A 13,781-nucleotide genomic window follows, 5' to 3' on the forward strand; every position below is an offset into this window, starting at 1 on the left:
GTTATTGCCAAGGATGAAACCCTGGCATGCCAGCACCTCGACGTCCACTGCCTCTTCTAGATCCTCCCGAGGCTGTGCCGGATTCACCGCTGACACTACTGCGTCGGCCTTCCTCAAGGCTTCGCCGCGAGGCACCAAAATCACTCATTGCAAAGAGTAGCGGCTCATCCTCCTCGAAGCTCGTTGTATGCTGAGCTAGGGAGCGTCCAGAGCCGGAGCGACGACTAGCTCCACGCCTGTTCTCCATGAGTGATGTGACGCTATTGCTTCCACTTGTGTTATTGTCACGGTCACGGTCACGCTCAGTGAGGTGTGCTGGTATCGCACTACCCCGTGGGAAGCTGCCAGATGCAGAGCTGTGTGATTGCGGTCCTCCGGACGAGCCGCGTCCTCGACTGTGGGAGAAGCGGGTTTGATAGGGATGGTTTGATGATGCAGACGTAGCGACAGCGGCACTGGATCCATAGCCTCCACGCTGCGCAGTAAATTCTCGGAATGGGTACGAGGTTTGTAATGCGGAATTATTGGTGTCATCCGCTGGTTGTGTCGCTCCTGAGCTTTGCTGTCCGGTATTGGTGCCTATCGACTCGTATTCTTGTTGACGCATCCGAGCGCTGAGACTAAGGTGAGTCCTGTCTTCACCCAACGAGACGCTTCGCATGCCGAACGGAAATATTTCCTCATCGTCCCCTCCCCCAGTGCTCACGCGTCGACTGTGAGCAGAGCTTGAACGCCGATAAGTCGGCAAGCCAGAACTCGGAGATGTGGGGATATCAATTACATTGGCGCCTGGTTGAGTAGGATGATATGTTGTCTCGTCACTTGGAGTGACTTCTGGCTCAACGTCTGATTGGCGTGGAGAAGCATCTCGTTCTCTGTCATTAGTGATGATGTTATTAGAACCCAATCGGGAGCGAATAGCAGGTGTATGAGGAGTATGAGGAGAAACCGGTTTGCCAGGAGATGAAGCTGTGGATATAGATGTGCCAGCAACCATTGGCGGGACACTGGACAGTTGTCGACTAGACGAGCTCGACGAACGATGAAGATGGAATGAAGAGGACATGGAGTCAGAAAGCGCAGCGTTAGTGTCACGCATCCTTTGAAACCGAGTGAGTGCGGCAGATGTTCTACGGGTTGCAGCATCAACTGCGGCCTTCTTCACAGGGCTCAAGAGATCCTTTCTCAGATCAAGCATTTTTAGGAATTCCGAGATATTTTCGTCATCCGTATGCAAGGAATCACCACTGGCGCCGCTGGGGTCTGCCAGTATACCGGAACCAGGTGGTGCACCAGATGACGTTGCGCTTGCTTTCCCGCTCGAAATGTTGTCTTCGTCGATACGAGTAGTGCCGCCAGATGATAATCTGCCACGCCGATGGCTAAAAGAGCTACTATACCTTGACACAGGAGCAGGCCTGGGGGAGCTTGATACTGATGATGGCAAGACAGGCTGTTCAAATCCTATCTTCCGCCCTGCCGAAGCCGGCATCATTGGGGGAGGCATAGTACGAGGATCGCTCAAACTCGACGATGTTATTGTACGACTGGCACTAGTTCGAGGGGACACGCCGAGCGGTGGATCGACAAGTGATGGAGATGCCGACAACGGTGGGGCTTTGAAGGGCTGGATCGATATTGAGGGCCGTCTGGCCATAGCGCCGCTACTCTCCCCAGCTACGCGGCCTACAGGGCCGGCTTTGGCAGCAGATAGTAGTTTACGTGGAGGAGATGCTGACGACGGCGAAGTGCTACCCATGTCTCGGACGGCTCGCAATGTCGATATGGGACTGGCGCCCATTATGGGTCCAACTTGGTGGAACGTCGAGAGGCTACCATAAGCCTGGGAACGATCAGGGTCTGCCAAACCCCTCCTCCCTAGGGGAAGGGATCCCGATTCTTGGGAAAGGATTTTGCTTGGTTCTTCAGAAGGTAGTGACGGTAGGAAATAGTTGTCATCCGCACCCATAAAGCGTGAACTTAGAAGTGATTCCGAATCATCAACTCTAAAGTCGACATTGAGACGATAGGTCACTTGAACCGAGAAGGGCCCGGCTGGCGATTCAGTGGTACCAAAGGAATAGGTATCGACTACCTTTTCATTCCCCAATTGTAGAGACAGCGTCAGGCTGTCGGAGCTCGAATTGAAATCAGCATCACGGGCTTCACGGATTCGATATCTGATCTTTAGAGCCGGATTGGTACGCATAATCCCAGCCCGTTTGACGACCTTCCAGGCCGGCAACAATCTCGCATAGGCATGCAAGGATCGAAATAAGACAATGCTCTTTTTGTAGACCGTAGGTAATATAGAGGCTAAATCAGGAGGCGGCCTAGTTGACAATGCGCCCAGCTCAACCTTCCATCTCTCCAAAACGACTTCCTTTGGTTTGGCCCTCACCGAAGCATTCTGCGATGCGGCCAAAGCACCCACCACATCCCAACGTTTTCCATTTTCATCGATGAGAACAAGGGTTTGACTATTTGTCAAGGACTTTACGTCAAGATATGTCTCGATTATCATGGGCGGCGGTCTATTATCGGTGGCATCGCAAGTTCTCCACCTCCGTATACTGTCCCGATATTCATCGGTTTCGTCCAGGTCTACATTGAACTGATATGCGAGAAGAATATCAAGTCAGTTTAGTCTGGAAACTGGTTTTCGAACGTAACAAGCTGACTTACCCAACGATTAACTCTTGGTGAGTCGGATCCTTTGCTGAAAGTGGGCGGAAGGTCAGCTCTCGCATGGAGTATGATCAACGCGGCTTTAGTGTGATAGTTCTGTAGACAGTCACGGGTCAGTAACAGTACAGCTAGAGCACATCCCCCGTAAATCCGCCATATACTCACAGCTATGATCTGATTGAGCTTTGCCATAGCTTCTTTTCCTGGAGCTGGGGTATCGGATCCAGGGTCAATTCCCAGGCCCCTTGTTGCGTCCGACGACTGAACTGATGGCGGGAGATTATCATCCTGGTCTCTCGAGCCATCGCCCCTCGCTGAACTCTGCGCGGATACGCTTGGCCGCCTTGCCGGCAACGGCGATCGTGGATGTTGATGCATTGTGTGATAGTATATCGATAACCATCGGTGTTGATGGAGTGGTCGGAGGACAGGTATGCAACGTGTTGTCCACCACCATGGACGATAAACGATAGGCAATAAGAAAACGAAAGGGTAATCAAGCGGGGAGAAAAGAGAATGCCTGGAAGGAATTGGCCATGCTCTCTGCAATCGTAAGACTCGGTAAACGATGGATTATCGCTTTTGTTTGGCTGACTGTAGATCGATAGCACACGCAAGGAAAATAAAATAAAGGTACCTAAAGTTATTTTATATAATCAAAAACAAAAAGGACATGGTAACAGGCTGGTTATTCAGGCAACAGCGAGTAGGGCGTAGCCGACAGATCTTCGTTGTAGATAGATAGCCTCACAAGAGCTTCTCCGCATCCGTAGCTGCGGACCCAATCACGGGAGGGAACGAACAGTGCCTCCTCACAACGTGAGAGCAACGGCACAGTTCAGAAGTCCATGTCTGTAGTGGAAATAGGGGAGGTACAGTTGAGATTAAGCAAGCCACAGGACTGGATGGGGGTTGTGTTGAGGGATGGAAGGAGGGAAAGGGAGAAAAGGCAGTTTGTGAGAAAGCCTTGAGATAAGAGGAGGTGGTGAGTGAGTTGAGTTAGGAAAACATAGAAGGAGCGAGCGAGACATGGGATGGATGGAGCACGACCTGTGACGCACACTGGCGACTCGGGCGGTCAAGTGGCTGCGTGCTGGCCATTCGCTGGCCACCCGGTCGGGCTAACACCAAGCCAGTCTAGCTGCTCCACTGATTTCCTCAGCCTGATACCGATAAGCATGGACTGGGTGGCATCATGGTAACCGGGTGTTTGAACGTGATATCTGCTGTCTTGAAGCGTGATATGACTACTTTGGCGGGTTACGTCTCTCTTGAATTGAGACGACAATCAGGATAGGGACAAATGGGATGGAAGGCAAATCGCGCCCATACGAGTGGTAATAATACGCACACACCGTACGATCAATCGTTATCGATATCGTAATATTGCACAAGGCTGGCCGAGTCTGGACTCTGTACGTACCATATATGTCACTAACTAGTTAGTTTATGTAGTGGATATACGTAATTATTGTATTGACTAGTATGCGGTACGGAGAAGCTATCAAGGTACTGTCTATTCCATTCAGTCGTCCCTGTCACGTCAGCCATTGAGGCGATGAGAAAGTCTTTTGCAATGTTTGCATAGTCTCCAAAGCATCTCCTCGGCTTCTCGAATCTACACTCCAGACTCCAGAGCGTTGAACCGTAGACCGTCCAACATTGGTAGATACGGGCCGCTCAGATAGGAAACTTTCCTATGATCCGTGCACTGATACTTAGCCTACTGAAGTACTATGAATCATCGCAGGACGTCGGGCTACGCGATGGAAAAGAAATTGTGTGTATCTAGACCCTGTAATTACTACATCTTAACATGCAGAGGATGCAAAACTGCAGCTGCCCGCCGACCTATGAGGCAGATCAACGGCCTTCTCTGAAGCTTCCGAGTGGACGCCTTGATGTCTTCAATGGACTGCATAAACGTCGTTTGTTGCCTACAACAACAAACGTTTTGTGTGTCAAAGACCGAATAGTCTGCAAGCAAGGACTATTTGAAATGATAGATCACAGACCCTTCGTAGAGAAGCATTCCGAGTTGTTGCTCAGCCAATCGAACATGTGATAGCCATAGCATAGCCGCTATCAGCGCCTTTGTAGCTTCGACACGACACAGTGAATCGCGAGGGGCTCCCCCAGCGGTGGAAACTCGTCCAAATATCACATGAGTCTGTGTCGTCAACATGGAGGACAGAAGAATGAATGCTTAACTGAGGTAGCTAATGATCGAATGGTTTGGAGGGGTGTGCCTGCCGTGATTGGCTATCCGCGATCCCGAGAGGGGCCTTCCCTCAGTACGCGAACCGCGACTTCCACGGGTGTCTCTATCGCTTAAGACATCAAGCAAGGACCCCAAGCAGGAGGAAAGATTCATCTTTAGCATTCACTATTCCATCGGCAGGAACTCTTTGGTGTGACTCATCGCAGGTTGATTATCCATCTCGCCTTCGTCCAAATCGGTTGACTCACAGCTGATCTTGACTCATTCACTTAGAACCGGAGCCCGCTTATCTCCATACGTATCTCTAAACCTTCGCTGATACGAGAGCTGCATCGCGAATCGCCACCCCACATCCATTTTTCAAGCATCACGATATCTGTTCATCGTTGCAAACCCGCAATTCCGGAAATAAAAGAAAGCCTCGATTCGCGCGTCGCATCCCCCTCTTCAGAAATCTTTCAAACGGCCGACCGAGCTCCTTTAAATACGCCGTGATCCCGAGTGATCACAGCGAGGAATCCGCTCCGAGGCCGATCCAGATTTCTCCAATCGATCTATTTCGTGACACATGAGTAGCACGCTTTTGAAATTCTTTCTTCAGGATGACGTGGACAGTTTCAAGCGTTTGCTGGCAAACGTCAGCAATGCGCCAACTGGCCAGCGTACGGCCCCAGGAAGTATGACACCGAAGATAGGAAGTCCCTCATATGGTTCGTCGCCAAGCGCATTGTCGCGCAACCACAAAAAGGCCATTGGAACCTCCCCAGGCACATCGAACCCCGATCGCAGTGGATATATACGAGGGGCTGCAAGCCCATGGTCTCGTACACAAGTGAACGCTCGCGATCAAAACGGACGCACCTTACTTCATCTGATCGCATCGTCCCCGAAACCGATCGCTATCGAGTTCGCGAACGCGCTACTGGAATTACCGTTTGTTGATATATACGCTCAAGACTCGGAAAATGGATGGACAGCACTGCACAGAGCTTTATATTCCGGAAACGTTGCGGTTGCGCAAGCTTTGATGCAGAAGGATCTCCGAGGCACTACCTATTTCAGTGCTCCTAGTAGCCTTCATCACTTGACTGCGAGCTTGATCAAAATAAAAGACCGGGAAGGAAACAGTCCTTTTGATGTTTACGGTGCAACCATTATTGGTCGTGACATCAAGCAAATCATAACGCTAGACGGAAAGCCTTCAGGAGAATTTATATCAGCCGACGGCGATAACGACATCTCTTCTGCCGAAAACTCTGTCTTTGGAGGTGATGGTCCCGAGGATGGGCTTCTTTCTAGAGCGCGATTGAAAGCTCGAACAAATCTAGAGGGCGATGAAGTGTTTACCTTTGGTAGCAATAAGAATATGACTCTTGGGCTAGGAGATGAGGATGACCGACAATTTCCAGAGCGGATTTCATTGGATCGGCCTGATCATCTCCTTCGACGATTTTTCACGGAAAGAGAAGATACCCGCGAGCATCAAGAACAACGTTCTTCACTATTTGGTCAGGCTACAAGCCATACCGATGATCAATGTGATTTGCCCACTCTGATAACATCAAAACCGTTGTCCATTCAAGATGTATACATGTCAAAACTACACACGGCAGTCTTGACTAATGATCCGGAATCGAATCTGTATATGTCTGGATTTGGCCCCGGCGGTCGGCTGGGCACGGGTGATGAGGCCACAAGATTTCACTTTGTTTGCATTGAGACAGGTGGACTATCCGGGAAGAAAGTCATATCACTTGCTCTTGGGCAAGATCATTCAATCGCTATTTCTGAACAAGGCGAAGTCTTTACATGGGGAAGTAACAAATATGGTCAACTTGGCTACAACCTTCCCCGGGCCAACAACAAGAGGGACATACCAATGCAGAGTACCCCGCGACAGGTTTTCAACCCGCTCAAACGTGAAGTTATACTAGGAGCCGCAGCATCTTCCATTCACTCCGTGGTTTTCAGTGCTTCCAGTCTTTACACCTTTGGGAAGAATGAGGGACAACTTGGTCTGGTTGATTCTGATGCTCGTTCACTTGAAATCCAGGTCACTCCTCGCCGTGTTGGAGTGTCCCTCTTCAATGCTCCTATCCGCATGGTATCGGCTATTGATAGAGCGACTGCAGTTCTTCTCGAGACCAGCGAGACCTGGGTTTTCACGCACTACGGTTATTCCAAAATAATTTTCCCTCTTGATTTCAGTTCATACTTTATCAAGGAAAGTTTTTTGGCCACCAGGTATGGCAACACGGCAAATCGGGTCATGAAGATCACTGCCGGCGGAAGTACTATCTGTGCGCTTTCCAGCTTCGGGGAGGTCTACAGTGTTCATGTTAACAGTCGACCTGACCCTTCAACCACTTCTTCAACGACCAATCCTGCAAAGATTCGAAATTCTCTTTCCACTCCGGAACGTGTTTGGTCTGTGAGAAAGTCTCACATGGCTGCAAATGATGTCGATGTCGGGCAAGATGAGTCTATTATTATTTGCACGACCTCCGGATCTGCATGGAGGAAAGAGAAACGAGCTAAAATCAAAGCATCTAGCGCTAAGGATTACAAATTTGTGCGTATTGCAGGTCTTTCCAGGGTCACCGCTGTCAGAAGCAATGCATTTGGTGCATTTGCGGCTGTGCAGAAAGATTGCGATGTAACGAAGGAACAAGTGACCGTTTCTCCGTCATCTCTATGGAGTGACTTTTATCAGCTCTTGCCGGTCAGATATCTAGCAGAAAACATAGATACTGATTTGTCAGATGACTCAATGATCAGACATGAGATCGCCAAGATGAAACTGGCAGTTTCGTCTTCGCCCGACATAGAATCAGAAGTGCAGCGTATCGTGGAGAGGAGCAACATGAAAAGATCTACCCACATCATTTGGCTTAGAACTACGGTATCCGATACGCGCATACCCGTCCATGAATTCATCTTGGCTGGTCGGAGTCTTATTTTGCGAACAGCATTAGCCGAGTCTCGGCGAACGAACGACCTCCCAATGCCAGATTTCATGACGTTAGCATTCAGCAAAGATGGTAACCGTGAGCTTGTCTTTCAAGGAATGGATTTTCTGTCAATCCTGAATCTCGTGGTGTTTCTCTATACCGACGATGTTTTGGACGTGTGGCGTGATATTAGACATGACTCGGTCAATGCCTATAGGTATAGACAAGTTCGAACTGAAGTTATGCGAATTGCTACTCATCTAGAAATACGGGCTCTGGAGCGAGCTGCCCGGGTTATGGGCGAACCGTCTCGAACGTTGCATTACGACATGGAGAGAGCCTTGAATGACCCAACGTTCTTGGAGGGGGGCGATGTTTCGATACGCTTGAAGGATGCAACGGTACAAGCTCATAGTCAGGTTGTGTGCCAAAGATGCCCTTTCTTCGATGCTCTTTTCCATGGTCGATCAGGTGGAAGATGGCTCGATTCACGACGACAAGAGGATGCCATCACAATTGATCTTCAAGATATGGATTTGCGCGTGTTCAGTTTTGTCCTTCGTCATTTATACGCAGATACAGAGGATGAATTATTTGAAGATGTGCGATACAATAACCTTGATGAATTTATTGATTTCGTTCTCGACGTGATGTTTGCTGCCAACGAGCTCATGGTTGACCGGCTGGCTCAGGTCTGTCAGAAGATGCTAGGACAGTTCGGTTAGTAACAGGCAAGCTTTTGACGTGTTAGAGATTTGTACTGATGTTTTTCTCAGTAAACACTCGCAATGTCTGCCAACTCCTCAATGCTGTTGCTCCTTGTACAGTAACAGAGTTCAAGGAAGCCGCATTAGAGTATATCTGTCTGAACCTTGAGACCTTGCTTGAGAATAGGTGAGTCACATTGGCTTGATCTCTTCATGTACCATCTAATGTTTTTATAGGCTACTTGATGATCTCGAAGAAGATTTGATGGACGAATTAGACGAGATCTGCCAGGAGAATCAACTTGCGCGATATCCCGTTTCTCGTGGTCGCAATTCAGAAGAGGCATTGCTGGAGAGATACCCTGAACTGGTCACGAGCATTGAAATAGACAGACAAAGGAGAGTTGATTCAATGCGACTAAGTTCGCGTCGTGATCAAGACGAGCTTTTTGATGGGAAGATTCGAGCAAGTGTTATCGACAAAGGCACCCCATCACCATCTGTCCGAAAAATGAAGGCCGCTCAAAGTGGTGAGCCCAGGCTGTCTGTTGGAAGTCCGATACTCAGGGCTCGACAATCTATGAACGATCTCATGTTCCAGATGGACGATGAGTCTGCCATGTCACCAAGTCCCGTGCGTAAAGGCAAGGTTCCCATTACTAATCCGCTGGCAGAAGATTTGGATGATCTATCACAGCCTCCTGCCCTTTCTCTGTCTTCTAGCCAGGGAGATTCTCTAGGCGATACAAGCTATTTGGAAGCTAGAGTGGGATCATTGGGAAATGCTGGAGCTGGCAGTTTGACTATGTCTACCACACAGACGAGTCAGCCAACACCTCCGACTGTTTCAAAAGGGGCACCATGGGTATCGCGAGATATATATGGTGATAAGCGGAACCTTAAAGATATAATGGTCGAGACCTCCACGTCACGTGTTTCCAATCTTACTCTTGGTATGGCAGATCGCTCAAGCGCTCAATCTAGTGGCACGTTCTCTCAAAAGATGTCACAAAAAGAACGCAAGAGACTTCAGCAGATACAAGCGCAGGAAGCTCTGGAGGCACAGCAAAAGGTGGCAGTTGATTCTCGACAGTCACCATGGCAGATAGTTAGCAAAAAGCCTACCTCAAGCCCTCTTGACAACATCACTCCAGAGGCTGGCTCGACTCAGCCCAAGGCTGTTCAGAAACCTGCTATGACCCTTCGGCAAACTGTAGCCGGGAGTCCGTCGATTCGACCGGTTTCAAAACCTGGACCATCGCCAAATGGTCAAGTGCGAAGTGTCTCACAGCCTCTTCCAGGATGTTTGACAAACGCAAAACCGATACCAGCAAATACAAATCCGGCAGCTATGAAAGCAAAACTGTTACCTAGCTTATCTCCCAGCTCCACACCACAACCCCTCATTCAATCGATTCGTCACACTCCTCGTCCTGAGCGATTTCTCCCTGGTCCAGCGGGTCAAGCATCTTTGGCCTCGATTCTCCTTCAACAGCAAGCAGAAAAGGATGAGATTCGCGAAGCAGCGTCTGCCAAACACAAGCTACAAGACATCCAAGCAGAGCAAGAGTTCCAAGAATGGTGGGATCAGGAAAGCAAACGGGTTATGGAAGCTGAAGCTGCCGCCGCAGCAGCCGCTTCTCAGTCGTCGAAAGGCCGGAATGCTCGACGTAAGAATAGGGGACAACAACAGTCACAGTCACAGTCACAGCAACAACAGGCACAGCGGCAGCAAGGAGGGAATAAGCCTCAACCACGACAGAATCCAGAGAAAACGAGCGAAGCTCCACGTTCTCACGGAAAGCGCCCTAATCATCGCCGACCTCCCAAGAACTCACAGCCATCAACAGGGCCTAGCAACAACCGTCCTGAAGGTATCGCTAATCAGTCATGATCATTGATCCCATAACATCAGACAACAATATTTCTATTCAACGTATATATTTGTACCTTCTTTCGTGTTTTGTTGTACGATACCGTTTTCATCACCCATAGACAACCCGATGTTTATCGTTTGGACTAGTCTTGTGCAATGTGTTTCAATGTTGAATTGTGTATAGAGATCCGATTAGAAGAACAATCTCACTCGTGGATATAATTTCATAGGCTTTTCCGAGATTGGAATAATCAAACAACTCCAGATAATGGCTTCTTTCGATATTATTGCTTCGTGACGCATAGTCATTAATTTCAACATTAGGCACGAATGGGATGAACATGCATAAGTCATTAATATTAAGTACTTATCAATACACAAACATGAACAATCAAACAATCAAACCCAAAAAAAGGACCAGGACCACCAATGATTAATAATAATAAAAAGATATGTATGTATTTCGACGCCATCTAAAACAAATGATATGTCTCCATCTCTCTCGCCCTCATGATAAGAATATGTAAAAAAGTTAAGATGAAGAGCATGTAATGTAAGAAGTATTAAGTGGGAATAAGGATGCTGGAATGAAAGACACAATCGCTGGCAAAGTCAGGAATCAGAAAGAGGTTGATGGAAGGAATAAGTGAAGAGGAGAGAAAGGAGGTGGACCTGGGAGGATGAGGACGGTAGTCCGTAGAGTATTCGAAGTGCGTATATGTAAGTTATGTATGTTGTATGTACCTAGGTATGTACGGTGGCATCACTCAACCCGGACTCGCAACTTCGCCTCTGCTCTCCCACATGCGACGGAGAAGCATTTCCTGTTCAGTAGCAAAATAGCCTTCCCGATCTGTGCCACTGACTGCCTTGCTATCCATACCTGTAGGCCCATTGGCGGAAGAGGAACCGCCTTGCTGAGATTCCACTGCTAAACGCTCAGCTGGATCTGAGGATGTGTCGCTGATATTGATCACATCGTCATGATCTTGGAAATAGACGCGTCCCGGCTTTGAGGCCCGATGGCGAGTGTTGTCTGCCGATTCTGTGCTGCTTTCGTTATCTCCTGATGATGCTGCGGCTGCTTTTGCTCGCCTGTTGGGTAGAGCATTCGAAAATTGGCCCGTTGTTAAAGAAGGGGCAGATTTCGAACTCTTTGCTAGAAAATTGCTCGTAGATTCTGACGCCGTGTTTGGTCTGTCGCTTGTATTCGCCAATTGTTGCAGTCGGGTGAAACTGTTCTTGGTCGGGCTTTGGAAGCGTCGAACAACATCCAACTCGAGAGATGTCTTCTCAAAAGCTTTGCGCGTATGTTTGACTTCACTATCATGTGATGCCCCGACGCGGGCGCTTCCATTCACGGCGCCTCGGCCATTATCATATTGCCCATTTCGGGTGTGTGAAGCAGCTATAAAGACGGGATCGATTGTAGATTGAGGAAGGGCAGACGACCCGTTTGAGTCAGGAGGAGATGTGGTCAACGTTGCCGTACGTTGAAGCCATAGCTTTTGCTGTGTTCGGGATGGTATTCCGTCGCCAAGAGGACGAGGTTGTGGGGATGTGGCTTTCGCTTTCTTCGCTGTACTGCGTTCAGGAGTGAGAGGCGCTTGAGGATGGTAATGTGGAAGGAAGGAGGACGGTGTATTGGGGTCGGAATCAGTTCGTGAAGTTGCATGCGCTCCAGCTTGAGGGTTGACGATAAATCGTGATACACCACCTTCGATTGAAGACGACTGAGGTAGTGAAGACTGGGCTTGCGACGATGGCACGGAAGGTGCGTGTCGCGGGCCGCCGTGGTTAGAAGCAAGGTTGTTTAAAGATGTTATAGACTCATTTCGCCGAGCTGTATCTATTCCAGTCGCTGTACCCACAGCGGAGATTGACGACATCGCCGGTCGCGCTTTCGATACTCGGGACTGGTTCAATAAACGATTTGCTATATCCTCTGGTTCATGCGTTTGTGACTCTTGTTCCGAATCCCTTTCCTGCTCACGCGAAGATACCGAAGACGCTCGCTCGTGGTTTGCAGTTTCATCATCAGAATCCTCAATCGCCTGTGGAAGATTGCTGATTGTGGATTCCGGAAGGCTTCTTGACTGTGGAATTTGCGGGTACGAGCGCTTCACAAAAGTCAACGGATCGACCAAAACCTGACTGCTTTCTGCGCTGTCCTTGGTCGATTGTACAGCAGAGCCACGTCGCGTGCTTTCCGGTGACTGAGTGCTGTCTTCCCACTCTTCTTCAGAGTCGGAATCGCCAACTAATTCGAATCCCACTGATTTCTTCGGGCGGCTTTTGGCGGACTGCGGGCGATCAGTCACGAGCGCTTTCCTCGGAATGATGGCCGACGTATTGCGGTGCAGGGCAGGAGTGGAGTAATTTTTTCGCATCGACGAACCATGCGATTTGTGTTCGCCTAGAGATGTATTTCCGCCCTCCCAGCGGACGTGGGAGCCTGAGGTTCGTGGGCTCTCGACCGGTGTAACGGGGGCAGATTTCTTACGTTGATGGCGGGCACCTGTGCCGATCGTAGTCGTACCCTCGTTAAACAGGTGCATGTTTTGGGTAGGATGCATCCTCTGCAGTTTATTCAGGTTTTTACCAAACGAAGGATTACGTCCGTGGGCGCGATGGCCACCACCCACAACATGGGCGCGCGCTTTGTGGCCAGCAACTGCTGTTGCTTTCTGGGGATCGGTTGCATCGGTCGCATTGGTTGCCGGGGACGTGCGTGTCGATACGATCGCGTGGGATGAAACAGAGCGGCGGGCCAGGCCAGGCCGTTTCCCGGGCGAAGTGACATGACTGTTGCTAGTCGGTGACATGCTGGTTGGATGCAAATCGAGGCGCAAAGGAGTTTTCTTTCTGCACTGTACAATCGCCTCCAAGCTCTCATGAACCAACAGCCAGGTTCAGACCATCGAACCGAAAAATTCCAGATACGTAAATCCTCTGTAACTAGAATCGAGGCCTCGCACTTTCAGTATGAATCAGTCGCACAAATCTCATAGTATTCTCATTCGGTCATGGATGCAGGACACGGAGGCAATGGTGCACGGCAATTGGTGGGCAACACGCCGGACGGACTTGGCTGGATTGCTTTTTCTGGTGTATCTGGACGGTGGTTAATCGCTGTGGCTGCTGCAAGGCATGATCGACGGTTGCACGAGCCTGGGCACAAATGAAGGATGGATTTTCAGACGGTAAAATACGAATTGACTGAAGAAGTAGAAGAAGAGTTGAGAGAGACCGAGAAAGACAGAGAGAGAAGCTGACCAAGGGAAAGATGTGGGGAGGTGGCTAACTCTAAGTTCCTGCTGGAGCCGACCACTTCCAGG

The 13,781-nt window shown here is 49.4% G+C and overlaps 3 protein-coding genes across 3 annotated transcripts; 1 reads left to right on the plus strand and 2 right to left on the minus strand.

Annotated features, from left to right (window-relative positions):
- Nucleotide 1: 1 nt before the first annotated feature.
- EYB26_001487 (uncharacterized protein) lies at nt 2–3,066 on the minus strand (the record flags this gene model as incomplete). Its single annotated transcript, XM_054260797.1, has 3 exons — nt 2–2,614; nt 2,686–2,784; nt 2,854–3,066. The coding sequence occupies 3 exons, from the start codon at nt 3,064–3,066 to the stop codon at nt 2–4; spliced, it is 2,925 nt and encodes a 974-aa protein (XP_054116772.1).
- A 2,411-nt stretch (nt 3,067–5,477) lies between these two features.
- EYB26_001488 (uncharacterized protein) lies at nt 5,478–10,461 on the plus strand (the record flags this gene model as incomplete). Its single annotated transcript, XM_054260798.1, has 3 exons — nt 5,478–8,580; nt 8,637–8,754; nt 8,805–10,461. The coding sequence occupies 3 exons, from the start codon at nt 5,478–5,480 to the stop codon at nt 10,459–10,461; spliced, it is 4,878 nt and encodes a 1,625-aa protein (XP_054116773.1).
- Nucleotides 10,462–11,210: 749 nt separating this feature from the next.
- Nucleotides 11,211–13,268, minus strand: EYB26_001489 (uncharacterized protein; the record flags this gene model as incomplete). The annotated part of the gene is made up of 1 exon (XM_054260799.1): nt 11,211–13,268. The coding sequence occupies one exon, from the start codon at nt 13,266–13,268 to the stop codon at nt 11,211–11,213; it is 2,058 nt and encodes a 685-aa protein (XP_054116774.1).
- Nucleotides 13,269–13,781: the final 513 nt, after the last annotated feature.

Source organism: Talaromyces marneffei, chromosome 1 (genome assembly GCF_009556855.1).
Source record: "Talaromyces marneffei chromosome 1, complete sequence".
NCBI lineage: Eukaryota > Fungi > Ascomycota > Eurotiomycetes > Eurotiales > Trichocomaceae > Talaromyces > Talaromyces marneffei.